The sequence below is a fragment of the Prionailurus viverrinus genome, chromosome A3, assembly GCF_022837055.1.
Source record: "Prionailurus viverrinus isolate Anna chromosome A3, UM_Priviv_1.0, whole genome shotgun sequence".
Taxonomy (NCBI): Eukaryota; Metazoa; Chordata; class Mammalia; order Carnivora; family Felidae; genus Prionailurus; species Prionailurus viverrinus.
In genome coordinates this window covers 34,789,740-34,806,791 of record NC_062563.1, presented here as the reverse complement: position 1 = coordinate 34,806,791, position 17,052 = coordinate 34,789,740, and the positions used below count along the sequence as shown (strand labels likewise).

The window sequence follows — 17,052 nt, the reverse complement described above, 5'->3', positions numbered from 1 at the left end:
ATAAGGAAGCTAGCAGAGAACGGCACTGTAGCCTGAACACAAGATGTTGTCAGGAGTCCAGTGGAAAAATCCCCTGTTAAGTCAGAAAGGATAACGCCCTTCCTGGACACTGGAGGTAATGAAAACAAAACCCTCAAGGTTACATAATCAATTTTTCAATTAATAAGCTTTCTCCTCCCTTTAATAGTGTATACATTAATCGCAGCTGAAAATGGGTAAAGGCAGGAACACAAAGGAAAGTAGACTGGAACGAACAATGCGAAAGAGCAGAAATTACATGTACCTGACATCTGCACAACACACAAGGGAAGCCTGTGACCTGGGATCAAAGGGGACTGGATCTCTAAAATGGTGAGCATTATACCTGGATAGCTAGTGTGGAGATGGCTGCGCAAAAAGACAATGAGGCGGGCTCACTTAGGAATGTGTTCCCTGGGACATGGTAGAGGGATGTGTAGTTTGAAAAAAATACCTACGGATTAACACATTTGATAGGTAATGCACGTGGTACAAATTTCAAAGAGGACAAGACGCTCTCATTCAGGGGTGCGATACAATTTTACTGCCTATAAGCTGTTAGGTACCAATTGGGTTTCTTTAGATTAGAGATATGGACCAAAACTATGAGTGAATCTGGCTTTTAAATATGCTTACATATTTAATAATTATATATTTTATATTTCTATATTATCTTATGTTGATATATTTGATATATAATATATATGTATATATGTACTTGTATATGTATTTTATATATAATATATACGTATATATACTTACCATGGATGGATGAGGATGGGGAGCTACTTTCAAATCCATTGCTCTCCAATTTCAAGAGAAAAAATATTTTAAAAAGAAAACCTATTGTCTATTCTACTTTGATAAGTGAGTGAGTGCTACAATTCCAAGATTGGAAATCTAGGTGATAAAATAGTTCTCAATATTTAGTCTCGAGGCTTTCCAACTAAATTGGCTTTAATCTTTATATGGAATGTTCCCTAAAGGCCAAAATCCTGGTCAAACAATGGCAAGTGCAGTGCAGCTGATGGCCTCCCTAGGTACCTTCACTTGGCATCTTGGGTCCTGTAAAATCACACATAATAGCTTTTTTCACGTTTTAGTTTATCAGGAGGACTTAAATACGGAGGAATACATAGAAGTGTAAATGATTTATGAGAAAACTCTGACCAACACACCAAACAATATATTTAGGCACCGGGTTTAAAGAAAAGGAAACAACGATTTCAGAGCCCAAATCTGGCAGTCATATCAGGATGAAGAGATGTGCAGGTCACAAGGAAAGCTTTGCTGACTCTGTGCCCTTGCAGGGGCATACATTCACTTATGAATACATCTACAGGATAAATCTACTGAAATATCTTCAGAAAAGTGGCTGTCAAGAGCCAGTCTCATTAATTTTTCTGATACGAATATTTTATTTTATAGCTGATCTTAATAGAAAGATACTCTGAGCAGTTACAGATGAAATACACCTTTCAGAAAAACCACAAATTTCAGGTTATAGCTCAGCAGAATTGAGCATACTTTTCAGCCATGAGATAGTAAACATTTCTTTTACAAATGTGACTTTAAAGGCTTTGACTAAAAATCTTGCCAAAGCTTTAGACAAGAGTTATGTTTGGTAGAGAAAATTATAAAAGAAACTGGGAGACTGGCCGCACCTGCGCAAGTGTGCTTTTTGTTCCCCTGTGACCCAACCTTGGCAAAACTGTTTGTTATTCACCTCATCACAAACAGCTCTGTCACAGCAGGTGTTGGGTTTGGAGGGGACACGGTGTCCAGGAAACCTGCCATCAGGTTAGCAAACTCCCAGGAGACCCATTCCCTTTCAATTGACTTGGAGTTGTCTGGCACTGCCTACCACAGCCCCTGAGCTGTCTGCCCAGGAAAGGGTGTCATGTGAGTCACAGCGGAAACACTTCCCCAAAACCACTCTCCCTGGAGGTGGAGGAGCCACACATCGAATGACAGAAAGGAAAGCTGCTCAAGCCTTTCTAACTATGAAAGAAAACACCATTTCCTTAGAGTTGCTTCACAATTCCACTTCCCTATAGAACCGGATTAAAAAGCTTCTTGTACAACTCAGTCTCTTTGCATAACGTCCAGCTTTTCAAATATGTCCTTCTGACTTTTAGTTCTTCAAAATGGTGGCTCAGTCTATTTCAGAACTCAGAGTGCCTTCCAAGTGGGAGAAGAGGAGTCAGCAGGCTCAGACTTTCAAGGCTTCCTTCTATATCCTCACAGGTGTCTGCTGTGAAGTGGCTGGCCTAGACTTCTCCACAAATTAATGGCTGCTAGCCATCCAGGGTGATTGATCGGTAACCACCTCTTGAGTCCATGGTCCAAGCCAATTGGCCTGAGGGAGCCTTTTTGTCTTGTTCTTAGGCTTCCACCAGCCCCCTCAGTACCACCACTTTTTATCACTGAGGCACACAGGACATTTCCTTTTCCCTCTCAGATGTACATGATATGGGAACTTTCCAGATTTGGGCCCAGAGAGAAGTGACAGAGGTACATACAAATATCACCTCCTGCTCTCTTCTCTCTCCCTTCTTTTCCCCACAGTTCTCAGGGTTGAAAGGGACACTCTTCTCTTCCTCCAGGGCACACCCTGAGTCCTATTATCGCTGGGTGTAGGGTAAGACTCTAGCCCCTTAGGCTATTTGTGTTTGAAGAAGCTAAAGGAATTTGGAGAAATCCCTTCCTCTCTTCAAATCTCTGTTTTTCAAGATTTCTGCCCTGCTAATGAGGACCTTCTCCCTCAGGGAGTCCTGTCCTTTTTCTTTCCTGGAGCTGTGATTCAGGAAGGGTGGGGAGGGAAGGAGGATGCTTAAGGAGAAAAGAAAATATATCAGCTTATTATGTGCAAAGTAGTTTCATTCCTACACAAGACAGAGTGAATTCTAATCACAGCAGGGTAAATGTGGAAATCTCTTGAACTAGGGGTACATTGTGTAGCAACCATGCAGGCTTTATGCCCTCGTGGATGCCCTCGTGGATCAGCTCTGGGGAATCACTCTGTAAGGTGTATCAGAACTACTGTTAATGTATTAAATAGCAAGAGAAAATAACCCAAACATTTAAACAGCGTCTAGGGAAACCCTTTATTGTTCTTGAGAGTTCTGTCTAGGGAAACTCTTTATTGTTCTTCATAGTTCTTGAGAGTTTATGCTGCACACTCATTAAGATATTGTTCTTTCACTGAATACTGATTCATCAGAGAAAAACACAACCCTGCCAACAGTTAAATAGGTTGGCAAACAGGTTGGTAAATAGGTGAGGTCCCTTTTTCTCTATTCTTGCCTGGCAATCATTTTATTTAGTAGTCTCATTATAAACTAGACTGGACCAAAAGTTAGAAGTACTGATTCATCTCTTCTCAAATGGATTTTCCCTTATTCCCTACATCCCCCATGACTATTCCAGATTTCTGCTTCCCTTCAAGTCTGGACTTCTGGAAAAGTGTTAGCTAAATAGTTGTCCATTCCTTGCCTCCTGTTTATCCCACTCTTATCCAGCCCCTACTCCCACCTTTCCACTGACTCATCACTCATACCAAGGGCACCAGTGGCCTCCTGGTTATTAATGTCAAAGGTGCCTTGCTGTACCATTCAGTCACTGTAGACACTATGCATCATTCCCTATATATGGATGCTGTTTTTTCCTCTTGGTTTCTCTGACAGTCTTGGTTTTCCTCCCATCTCACAGTTGTATCTTTTCTGTCTCTTTCAGGCTCTATCTCCTTTACCAGACCTCTTAAAACTACGAGTTATCTGGAACTAAGTCTTGGGATCCCTTCTCTTTCCCCTCTCTATGCCAAGGATTTTGTCTATTCTATGCTCAAATTCGTTCTAGATTCAGGATTCTCAGATTTTTGTGGATGTAAGTTAACCCGGAGAAAGGGGGAAAACTTCAAATCACTTAATCTTTTCAGCTTGAATTTTTTCTTTTATAATTACCCTCATAAGAGTCTCCTACAGTGCTACAGCAATAAGAGATCGTAAATAAACAGGATTTTCATCAGAAAGCAAGATGCATTGCGGTGGCAATTTGAAGTGTAGACCTGGGGCAGGAAATCAAGTCCCTTATTTGCTCTGTGAACTTAGGTACTTTCACTTACTGGGCTTCAGCTTTTGGAGACCACAGGCATGACTTAATTGGAATTTTAATCAAAGGTTGAACGTGAATTCTGCCAAATGGCATTTCATTTTCAAAATCGGAGTCTCTCTTTACTTGTTTGAAAGTGGTATAAAAGGGTAACAGCAGAGAGAAATGTTTCAAACAGAATATAAAGCTTAATCTGAAAACTGCTATTTACCCCAGCAGTTTTCTATTCTATTTCATTTACTGTCACTTAAAACTTTCAGTGGGAACAAAAATGTCCTCTTTAAAATGAATGAGGCAAGTATAAGCTTAGTATTAGCTGCAGGGTAGTATTAGCAGTGGGAGGGATATTATGTTATAGCTGAGGCAATTTTCAGGTAGAAGACATTGCTGGGTGGGTTAGAAATATGTTAGCAATGCTAAGTGTATATTTCAGGGGATTTTTCTGTTGCCTCAGAATGTTTTATATGGAGGTTCTGAGAGTCCATAGGTCAGCAAGACAGGACTGCCCCTTTATGGTGAAGGAAACAAAGAAATAAAGGCTTGAAAAGGCAATAAATTAGATCTCAGCAGAAAGCTTTTTTTTGTTTATAAAGGATGGGTAGGATTGTTTGTAGCTGTGGTAAGCTGCAGTGTGAAGGCTGCATAAATCCTGGGAAAACCATATGCCATCAAAGTAAGGTTTGTGCCAGTGGTGTGCTACTAAATGTTTAGTACATGGCTCTCCTAGAAAAAGGAAGAGCCTTGTTTGTAGTGTTTCCTGATTTCCGTGGTGTAAATATTCCCATTATGATCAAGTCCAAGCTCTGGAAGCGAAGATCTTGAGCGCTGACTTTGTGGAAGGTACTCCGTATCACTCCATTGTATAAGTGACCACACAGATACGACAGATGGAAAATACCTTGAGGGCACAGACAATCGTGAAATGTCTTAGCCAGCATGAGCTGAGTTTGGGGTGTTTGTTACCTTTGTTTTTAATACAATTTGTTTAATTGTAAGTTTATGTAACTTACATTTTTATAATGGCCGCATTTAACTAGTTCACAGAATCCCTTAAAAATTTAAAAATTAGTTCTTGTGAGTGAGTCTGTCCAACTGCAAGTTACCATTGGTTTGTCTTCAGAGAAATAAGGAAAATTAATATTAACATTTGCTGGAGCAACATTTAATTACGTTTGAGTTCTGAGAGATGCTCAGTTTGCTTTAAGTGTTTTTGTATGTATTAATTTTCTAGAACTCTCTGTATCTGTCAATAGGTAAATCAAAAGCAATGATTACAATCATAATATGCTAGGGGATTCTGGGTGGCTCAGTCAGTTAAGTGTCCGACTTTGGCTCAGGCCATGATCTCACTGTTCCTGGGTTCAAGCCCTGTGTCCGGGCTCTGTGCTGACAGCTCAGAGGCTGGAGCCTGCTTCGGATTCCGTGTCTCCCTCTCTCTCTGCCTCTCCCACACTCGCGCTCTGTCTCTGTCTCTCAATAATAAATAAACATTAAAAAAAATCATCATATGCTCGATCAATAGATGATAGTTTTCTGCAAATTTGTGTGAGCTGAGTGTGAGGTATGTATCATCTCTTTTGAGAAAAAAAAAAGGACACAAAGAAAAAGATATTTGCTTATTGAATGACATGTTTTATGGACAGAATTGTATCTCTTCAAAACTCATACACTGAAGCCCTAATATATGTGACTTATTTGGAGTTGGGGCCCTGAAGGATGTAATTAAAGTTCAGTGAGGTCATAATAGTAGGACTCTAATCTGACAGAACTGCCCTCCTTATAAGAAGAGGCAAAGGGGCCACCTGGTTGGCTCAGTTGGTGGCTCCGTCTTAATTTAAGCTCAGGCCATGATCTCAATGGTTCATGAGATCAAGCTTCATGTCAGGCTCTGCACTGAGAGCATGGAGCCTGCTTGGGATTCTCTCTCTCCCTCTTCTCTGCCATCCCACCTTTCACTCTCTCTTTCTCAAAGTAAATAAATAAACATTAAAAAAGAACAAGAAGAAGAAGAAGAAGAAGAGAAAGAGACACAAGAGCTCTCTCTGTGCACAAGGGCAGGTCAAAGACCATATGAGATTACAGCAAGAAGGCACCATCTGCACGCCCAAAAGAGACACCTCACAGAAACCAGCCCTACTGATACCTTGATCTTGGATCTCAGACTGCACAAGTGTGAGAAGATGAGTTTCTTTTGTTTAGGCCACCCTGTCTGAGATACTTTGTTATGGCTGCCCGGGCTGAGTAACATAGCATGCAAATAATGCAATTCCTTGTAGTTCCATAGCAGGAACATGATGCCCATACCTCAGGCTCTGGCACAATGTCATAAGGAATTCCTTCCTGTCTGCTCTTCTGCTGTATAAACTTCTACTTAACCCTACAGCTCAAGGGTTACCACCTCTGGGGAGCCCCTCCCTGGTTTCCCCCAGTATGTGTCAGACTGTAAACAGCTCTATTACAATGATGATAACTATACTGTTTTAGTCCTAACACAAATCCTTTGAATCCTTTAAAGAAAGGTAGATTACATATTAGAAATTAAGATCCAGCATGCCACCTACCTGTGCTGCCCATGTTAGCCACTAGCCACCTGTGGCTATTTACACTTAAATTTAAATAAAACTTAAATATAATTAAAAATTCAATTCCTCAGGTGGACTAGCCACACTCCAAATACTTAATAACTGCCTGTGTCTAGTGGCTACTGCATTGGGCTCTCAGACATGGAACATCCCATCACTGTAGAAAGTTCTATAGCACTGAGCTGTACTGGACTATAAGCAATTTGAGGTGGGGGCAAGCTTTGCATCTCTTTGCATTGTCTTATTGTCCCAGCATCTAGCCTAGTGCCTGCTAGACAATAGGCATCCAGTAAGTATTATCTGAATTATTAAAAGAAAAAATTAACACTATTTACCTACTTGCAGCTCTTTAAAGCTATTTATGGTTCCTAGAGATCACAGAAATAAACACACATACATAAATTTGTTTTTATGATTGGCAAGTAAAATGCTAAAAATGAGCAATTATCATTTTTCCTGGGGTGAGAACACGAATGTGCATTAAGATGTAATTATAGAATTCATTTCAGGTGTTAATATAGCAATCTATAGTTGTTAATTCCTAAGGACAATATCGATTCTAATTTAAATTTTTTTAGGTCATCTCTGCTTCATTGCTCTATAAGTGACCCTATGGACTCATTAAATCTTTCAGCATATTTATGCAACTCTATTTAATGAGTCCTCCAACACCTTGAATTCTCTGGATCTCATACCTATTATTTCAGTGGTAAACTTCTGAGTTTAATTAATCGTATTCTTCCTGAGCTCAGAGGAGATCAGAAAAAGGTCACCCAGTCATACACAACTCTGCTGGCAGACAACCCCTTTGTTGCCACATTTAAAGATCTTCAAAGAGACACACAATAGCCTTTGGGAATCTAGGTATTTAGATGTTCCTATACTAGAAAACTTTTCTTTGTTTCTTTAGATATTGTTTTAATGTTTATTTTTGAAGGAGAGAGAGACAGAGCGTGAGTGGGGGAGGGGCAGAGAGAGAGGGAGACACAGAATCCGAAGCAGGCTCCAGGCTCCGAGCCGTCAGCCCAGAGCCCGACGCGGGGCTCGAACCCACGAGCCGTGAGATCATGACCTGAGCCGAAGTCGGATGCTTAACTGACTGAGCCACCCAGGTGCCCCAATTTTTCTTTGTTTCTTGCTTAAATGTTTCTTAAGTTAGCCCAAAGCAGTTTTCCTCACTCTCTCTGGAACAAAAGGAGAAACTCTGTCCTGTGATATGAACGAAACTTAAATGCCATTTAAATAAAGATGCTTGTCTTCCAAGATGTTTTCCTGTAGATTTCCTCGTAACTTCAGGGATAAATAGTAGGGCTGAGTAAATATTATTTGAATGAATAAATGAAAGCCATAAAACAACCCCTTAACCCTGGTGCAAAGCCCAATGTGTACCCTAACTTCTATCTCATAGAATTCAGGGCACAGCTTTCCAAGCAGGAGAAAGAGTGTGTTCTAGAGGGGAGTGTGCAGAGAGAAGAAGGAGACAAGGAGATCTCCAGGGAAGCAAAGCAATTTAGTCTGTGGTCTGAAGTCAGCACCAACATGTGCAAGCTGGATGGGATGGAGTAGAGACGAAGGAGGGGGAGGAAGAAAGTCAGGGTTGTGAGGGGGTGAGGGTGTCTGTCCTCAATCTTCATGTTTTATAGAAGGGAGCAGTGAGCCTTAGCAACCGTGGACAGAGAAGGTTGTGTCAGAATCCTTTAACCCTTTTGTGCAGGTCACATGGGTCAGTCTCCCCTCTGCTCGGTTACTTGCCCACAGGATGTTTTGAGCACAAAAAACAGCTGCCTGCCTCTCACCCATGAGATCTGCTGCCGTTGGTGGCCTCCTGGATGTGAGTCCTGTGTTCACAGGGCTCGAATTTTTCTAACATCTAGTCCTGGGAGATGTTCCTCTCTAAGACATTAGTTTAAAAACAAATGATTTTGAGAAACTTGAACATCCTGCCTATGAGATTTAATTCCTCTTGCTGTTGTGATCGGTTTGGGAACTAAATCCCTGGCCAGATTTGGTTGTGATCTTATGAAGGCTACAGTATATACCACCAGGAAGGAAACAGCATCTGGTGTATGTGACTGATGTCTATCCCTTGTAGCCACTCAGAGAGATCTGCTTCCTTCGACAGTGAGCCCGCTAGGTAGTCTCCCCATTTTACAGATGTGTGTACTGGGGCACAGATGGTGAACCCTTATCGCTTACTCGTCTGTGAAATATGAGAAAGAGGTATCACAGCCCTGACATCTAGATCATAAAATCATGGCTTCAGATATTTACTGAGAAAGCTGGAGGGCACAACACATGCATGGAGTCTCCAAGGTTGGACACTCTTTTTAATGACCTCAGGAAAGCTTAGCAACCTTTTTGAAAATTATTTTCCTCAGCTGTGCAAAGGCAAGAATAGGAAGATAACACTGTGATGTGCTTTGAAGGGGCTTGGCAACATAGTAAGTGCTCAATAAATGCTAGTTTGTTATTACTTAAGTGTCAGGGGAAAAAACCTTTCTAAAGCACTTCTATGGTCTTAAATTGCTCTTTATTATTTAAAAGCATGTAAGAACTGTGTTTTTGCTCTTTCATGCTCCCTGTTGAAATTGGTACAGCCCAGAATGCAGGCACTTAGTAAATACTTGGCATAGACTGATAATTTTCCAGTGCTGTATCATTGGCATTTTTAGGCATTGGTCACTATACACATATATGTGTGTGTATATATATATATATATATATACACACACACACACATACATATATACACATATATAACACATATATATGTATATATACACACATATAGGTATGTATATATAAACATATATATTATATATATATATTTATACATGGGTCATTATGTTAAAGTTCATATATACACAAAATGAGCAAGCATTCTTTTTGTTTCTTTGTAATCGTGCTATACAGTGATTTGTATTTACTAAAAAATAGAAATTACTAGGGTTAAAAGTATGACCTTTACAGCTCTATTTATAAATCTCTAGCAGATAATAAGAAATATACTTTTCATCAATGAAGGCTTGCATTCACAAATTTAAAAATATGAAATTTCGGGCACCTGTGTGGCTGAGTCAGTTAAGCGTCAGCTTCGGCTCATGTCATGAGCTCTCAGTTTGTGAGTTCGAGCCCCACGTTGGGCTCCATGCTGACAAGGAGCCTGCTTGGGATTCTCTCTCTCCTTCTCTCTCTGTCCCTCTCCCCATCTCTCAAAAACAAATAAATAAATTTAAAAAAATACATAAAAATGTGAAATTTCAAGTATTTATGTCATGAGTATTCTTGGGATCAATCTTAGAACTAAAAAAACACTCTTCTAGTAAATGCACGATGGCTTTATGTACTTTTTATTCATTCATTTTATGTTTAGCTGTAGTCTATCAATGGAAATGTTTGGGGTGAGCAAGAAACATTTGGGGGAAACATTAAATGCAGCACAAAAATGTACCTTTCATATACTGGTATAAAAGGACTTTTTGTTCTTTTTCAGATACAAAACAGTTTAATTTTTTTGTTCTGTTTTAGCAATGAGACCTATTTTTCCATGGAATGTGTGAAATTGGTTTATTTTTATATTGCCTTTTATATGTGAAAAGCTAAACGGACCAAACTAACTATGTGATTAAAGACATTTTTAATGTCCAGATATGGTGGGAATATCTGGTGGGAAACAACCATTTTTGCTCAGCAGGAGGCTCAGTTGACCTTCTACAGGAAAAACAAGTGGTAGACCAGATACCACAAGCCTGACAGAACATGGCAACCAAAATGTAACACTCAGGTCTCTATTGCATTTGTTTTAGAAAACAAATGTGTTCTGAGCTTCACGGTCATTTACCTCCCTGGAGATAATTCAATAGTCTATCTGTGGTATTAAATGTTTCACCGGAACTTTCAAAAACACCAGGACAGTAACAAGTGCATTAAAAAAAAATCCGGGGTGCCCGGGTGGGTCAGTCGGTCGAGTGGCCGACTTCAGCTCAGGTCATGATCTCGAGGTTCGTGAATTTGGGCCCAGCATCGGGCTCTGTGCTGACAGCTCAGAGCCTGCTCTGGATTCTGTGTCTCCCTCTCTTTCTGCCCTTCCCCTGCTTCTGCTCTCTCTCACTCTTGAAAATAAATAATAAAACATTTAAAAAAATAATAAAAAAATGAAATTAAAAAAAAATCCAATAATGTTTATAATTGATGATTTGACAGATACCCTGAACATTTATAGTCAAATGAAGAAGATATTGCCAAGGTCTCCCTGATGACTTTCTGGAAAAATCACTGTCACTCGCCCCCTGCCTCTCCACCCCACCTTTCCATGTGAGCTTTATTTATCACAAGGTCACCACAGGAACAAGATTGTCACCCCTGGGAGGACATGGAGGGAATTCACAGCCAGGCTATGGCTTTGCTTTCAAATGGCATTCTCTCCTTTTTTCTAGTGTCACAGTCCATAGTAAAAAATAAAAATGTATTCAAGAGTCAGGGTCGTGATTAGGTCAAAAACTTAAAATACAACAAACAAACAAACAAACAAAAAACTCCATGAAAGCAGCTTGAAGGTTTTTCCTTCCAGGTGTTACAGCCAGGAGGTAGGAATGTACTAGATCCCTGCTTGTCAAATGCAGTCTGTGGAAATGTGGCAGCAAGGGCATCCCCTGGAAGCTGGTTAGAAATGCAGACCTCAGGTCCCACCCAGACCTCCTGAATCAGAATCTACGTTTTCGTAAGATCTCCAGATAATTGATACGCTCATTCCAGTTGAAAAATGCTGAGCTAGAACATCACTGCTTGTAGTGATTGATGTAGAGGAAGAGAAAGGAATCATAGCTTTTTTTTTTTTTTGCAGTAGAGTTGTTTTCACTGATTCTTTGACACGTTTCTAAACTGTACTGCTTCACAGATCAACAAGTGTTTGAGGACGAAAAACATCATAAGCCTCACTGTAGAACTTTACTTTCAATCCATCAGAATAGATGTATTTTGCTTTCTTTACAATCACAATAACACCTCTTTTTTTTTTGAAATGCATTCGCATTGGAATGGCTTAGGGCAGTTCTCTTATTAGCTAAAGGAATACAGTAGATTTCATGATGCATTTAGTCTACCAAGTTAAAGTCCTCTCTAACATCTGAGCTGCATTTTGCTTCAACCAGCAGCCCCTGGCTCAAGCATCCCTATTAGTGAGGTATTTTCAAGAACTCTTGATTCTAGAGAATCAGGAAATCCTGAGCTATCGCCTTAATTCAAAACATCATGTGGGAATACAATGACTTTTGCTGAATTTTTAAAAGGAGGGGTATAGTAAATTGAGTGGAGTGGGTCAGGAAGACTCCCTGAGAATTAATTTAATCCCACTGGATTTTAAGATAATAAAACTGTGGGCAACCAGTGCTGCAAGAAGTAGGAACTTAAAAATGTCTCAAAAGCAGAAATAACAGTGTGAGTGTAAGAGAAAGATTGAGTTCAAAAAGGAAGTCAGTTTTGCAAATAGAGAAACAAAATGAATAAAAGGGAAGAAGACAAGAAGGAAGAATGGAATTTATGTCAAGAAGAGAGAGAAGAATGGTGAAAAAATAAATACCAGAGAAAGACAGGTAAAGATGAGGGCACATCATGGATGTGGCTGGAAACTATAGCAGGAAAAGGATGGGTATGTAGAGAAAGGGGGGTAGTGAAAAACAAAGGAGCAAGTCCATGATGCCTGTAAACCTGATGGCCACATGCCACCCCTCTCTCAAAAGCGACCCCTCCCATCCAGTCCTACCTGGCCGGAAGGATGGTAGTCACCACTTGAGAGCTTGAGGGTTGGGGGGAGTAAAGTTGGGGGAAACAGAGGGATCCTCATGGCAAGTTTCCGACAAGAATGAGGAGGAACCGTCCCCCTGTGTGGAAAAAAAGGGAGGCTGTCATTTTTGTGGCATTGAAATTGATTTCTAATAATCTGTTGTTTCAAATTATTTGTCTGGGAGCTTTCTTGGAGTGCCTTCTAGAATGGAGATTTAAAATCTCCAACTCCTTTGTCTATTCCAACACTTCCGACCACAAATGCAATGGGACTGGCAACTGAATTATCTTTGGTTTCTTCCCATTCTTCGTAGGAATTAGATGCTAAGTATGATTGTAACTAGCAGTTTTGAGAAATTCTCTACAAAATCCCACTACTATCAAGACTTGAAAAAAGATTGTAATGAATCACTGACAGCAGTTGAACAGTGTGGCCCAGTGGGACTGGGCTTAATGGCTATGCTTTTCTCTCTCAAAGAGAGAGGATTGAGTTTTAAATGCATCGAGCTAGTTTTGCTAGCCCTCTACATAAGTCACGTGCCAGGCATTGTTTCTGGGTGCCTAGACCTCAAGAGCATCAGTGAGCAAAACAGTCGAAACCCTTGCCCTCCATGTAAATCCACTGGGGAGGGAACACTGAATGACACACCTAAAAAAGAAGTAAATGACCTAATGAGGGAAGGTGATATATACTGTGAAAAACAGGAAGTAGAGCCGAATAAAAGGAAGAGGAGATGCCAGCAATGGGGGAGTGTGGAAAGTGTGGTCATGGAGGGCCTCTTTGAAAAGAAGTCTTTGAGCAAAGACTTGAGCAACAGGAGGGAGTCGCCCAAGAGGACCCTTAAGAGATGAGCATGCTGGGCAGAGGAAATACTCCATACTACAGTCCAAGGCAGCCCCTGTCTTTTTGGGGCCCAGCACGGAACTCAGGATGGCTGGAGTGGAGAGTAGGTCAATGAGAAAACAAAGAGGGGATGCCGCAAAGTGGAGTCAGATCATGTGGGACCTTATAGACTTTTATTCCTGACAGAGATGGGAGCCATGAAAGAGTCTTGAACTGAGGAGCGACCTGACCTCCTCTGGCTGCCCTGTTGGGAATAGATATGTGGAAGTGGGAAGACCAGTGAAGAGGCTATTTAGAAATCCATTTGAGGACTGATAGTGGCTTTGGCTAGAGTGCTGCACTTGGTACCTTAACAATTATAAAGAAGTCTTAACTGTTTTATGATACTTTGCAAGTCTTGCGATAGTTTTGATTCCACCTAAAACAAAGTCCCAATAATAAATTTGAGAATTGCAACAGCTTATTATGTATTTCATAAAACCTAAGAACTACTTAAAAACAAACAATATGTAAGTTTCAAAGGAAAAGGAAAATACATCCTTTTTAAAATAATTTTTTTTAATGTTTATTTATTTTTGAGACAGAGAAAGAGAGAGTGAGAGTGGGAGGGGGGCAGAGAGAGAGGGAGACACATAATCTGAAGCAGGCTCCAGGCTCTGAGCTGTCAGCACAGAGCCCAACACGGAGCTCGAACCCACAAACTGTGAGAACATATCCTGAGCTGGAGTTGGACGCTTAACCAACTGAGCCACCCAGGCGCCCTGGAAAAAAAAATCCTTTTGAACCAAAGCTAGAAGACAAGATATTTCCTATTTTCTTTATGTCACCAAAAACATATAGGTGCTGCTGGCTACTGTCTTAGACAGGATTTCCCATATGCTAGCATAATTAGGGAGGGCAAAATCCATGTGGATGCCAAAATAGTTAAACATGTTAAGCTTCCCCCAATTGTATAGAGTTGTTTGGGTGTGAGTGTGTGTGTGTGTGTGTGTGTGTGTGTGTGTGTGTGTGTGTATGATGATCATAAAAGGTATGTCATGAAGAATCCATGCAAACTATCAGAATCATCATGCCCTGTTTATTATTCCATCACAAACATCAGCAAAAGTTAAAGCCACCTCTACTGATAAAACTCTTTGAAATGTGGAATTCTTTGAAATATGAAAATATTACTTATCTTGGTTTCAGCCACAAATTCAAAGGTCTCCTTGTCAAATTCAAAGATTATCCTCAGCAAATGATTATAATAAATGCAGAAGACTTGTATCAATTGATTTTTATTGACAGAAAATGCATAAGCAGGACTCCACAAGGTAGATTTGTTACATTAATTTGGCCTTTGGGCAGAATACGTGCACAATAGAGAATGTGACTCTTGCTCTTAGAAACGGCTTTCCTAGTGTGGACTGAAATTTTCTTCAGCATTGTTCAGTTCAGTGGTCATGGATTTTTTCCTTCTGCAATAGCTTTTCATCTGGTCTCTGCATGCTGCTTCAACAAATGTTTCAAAGCACCAAGACATTTCCCATTTGGATATTCTATACGTAAATATTTCTCTGGGTTTTCCTTTGCCATCTTTCCCCTAAAAATGTTGAGGGCCATGGCAAAATCAGGTAGTGGTTTCCCGAGGTCAATGAAATCTTTAAATTCTTTGTTTTAAAAAGTATTTAGGACGTGTTATGTTCGACTATTTTTATTATTCTAGTTATACCAAAGCAGGGCTTTAAAAACAAACTAGAGGGGCTCCTGGGTGGCTCAGTCGGTTATGCATCCAACTTCAGCTCAGGTCATGATCTCATGGTTCATGAGTTTGAGCCCCGCGTCAGGCTCTGTGCTTCCAGCTTGAAGTCTGGAGCCTGCTTCAGATTCTGTGTCTCCCTCTCTCTGCCTCTCCCCTGTTCTTGCTCTCTCTGTCTCTCTCAAAGAATAAATAAACATTAAAAAAATAATAAAATAAAATAAAAACAAACTAGGGATACATTTGGAATAAAACATCTAATTAGTATTGGCAAAATTCACATAAATGGTGTTACAAGGGCAGGCACACAGAGTAGAAGTCAATTCAGAAGTTTTCGTGGGCCATCTATGGTTGTATGGACTCTGTTGCTTAGGGGGGTGGGCAGATGAAAGTCAGTGGGATTAAAGTCCATCTCATCCTATTCCTAATGTTAAACCTCAGTTCTTTCTGGGAAGAGTCCAAACCCCATCAACATATACACTCTCTGCTCTAGCAGGTCATGAGTATTTGCTTTGGATCTCCTCCCCTCTAAACTATACACCCATCATGGCACTCCCACATTTCCTAATCTTTAGGAAAGAAAGTAAAGACAAATGAAGGGGAAAGTAAGTTAATAGGGTAGAGAAAAGGGGGAGGAATCAATGGCAACCATGTGAACCTCCATTCCGATTTTGTTTAAATCTCAAACGCAGTTGCCTTACAGGGGTTAATAGATAAAAGAAATCCATGAGGGGAATGCCATGTGGGCCTAAGGGGAGCCTCTTCTCAGACCTAGGGATTTGTCTACAGGTTGGCTGTCTGTAATCATATAATCTAATTTTTAAAGAGAAATTGATTTTTTTAAATAAGAAAATTTCTGAGTATTAAATATTAGTGTGAGGGTTTTGTAATGTGCCAACTTGGGTAGGCTGAACTACATTTTCCAAATTTCCGTTTCTGTATTTTTCCAGGATGAGTTACAAGGGAGACTTTCCCAAGAGTTGGAGGGCTGAGGAGGGAGGCAGCGACCATTCTGTAACACACACGTGTTGTTGCAGATCTGCTGAATGGGGTCTGGAATCACCTTCCCTCCTCTTTGGGTTTTCCTTTAGTTGTTCTGCCTCCTGGGGGTGTGTGTGTGTGTGTGTGTGTGTGTGTGCGCGTGTGCGCACGCGCAGCTCTGTGATAAAGAGTCTCCTACAGGTTCTGCTTCTCCAGGTGAATCCCAACGAATAAAGATGTTAACTAATTCAAACATTTTAGAAACACCATGTGGGGATTTTCTATTTCTGGTAATGGTTGGTTAGGCCACTTGGACCATCCTTCCCACTGAAAATGCCTAAAAAGGCTGGATGTGATATTAAAACTATATTCTTTAAAGAACCTAAGAGCCACAAAAATTTAAAGAACGATCAGGCCCAAACTGCAGGGACATCAAGCCTAGACACGCAAGCCACTTTTGCCCTGAGGGCGTTTGCTAACACTGGAAATTTTGAATTCATCTTTTGAAAGCCTTGTAGGGTGGGGCCACAACTCCAAGCCTGTGGCTTGTACAGAATGAGGAATCTCACAGGAAACTTTCCTTATAATAAGCCAGGCACACAGATTGTTGATTTGAAAATAAACCAGGGGCACCTGGGTGGTTCAGTCAGTTGAGCATCTGACTCTTGATTTCAGCTCAGGTCATAATCTCACAGTCATGGGATTGAGCCCTGCGTCAGGCTCTGTGTTGGGCATGGAGCCTGCTTAAGATTCTCTCCCTCCTTCCCTCCTTCTCTCTCTGCCTCTCCCTCCCTCTCTCTTTCTCAAAAACAAAACAAGCAAAAAACCAAACAGAACTTACAAAATTAAATAAAACACAAAAGCTGGAATTAAAAAACTCTGTGGAAAAGTATAAGAGCAGTGTAAACAAAGAATTTGTGAATTCAAAAAAGGGCCAGAGAAAAATTGCCCACAGGGCAGCACAGAGATATGAAAAGATGGAAAATACTGAAGAGTTA

At 40.5% G+C, this 17,052-nt stretch overlaps 1 protein-coding gene across 6 annotated transcripts in view; it reads right to left on the bottom strand.

Annotated features, from left to right (window-relative positions):
- The window catches only part of PLCB1 (phospholipase C beta 1), a 708,066-nt gene that overhangs the window by 62,858 nt on the left and 628,156 nt on the right, over positions 1–17,052 (bottom strand). For 3 of the 6 annotated variants that reach the window (XM_047853461.1, XM_047853460.1, XM_047853462.1), the window contains one exon: positions 12,472–12,589. The exons of the other annotated variants lie outside the window; for them this stretch is intronic. In XM_047853461.1, the coding sequence (XP_047709417.1) occupies positions 12,491–12,589 (99 nt within the window). In that variant the 3' untranslated portion in view covers positions 12,472–12,490. The remainder of the gene's footprint in view (positions 1–12,471; positions 12,590–17,052) is intronic. 6 annotated transcript variants of the gene reach the window in all.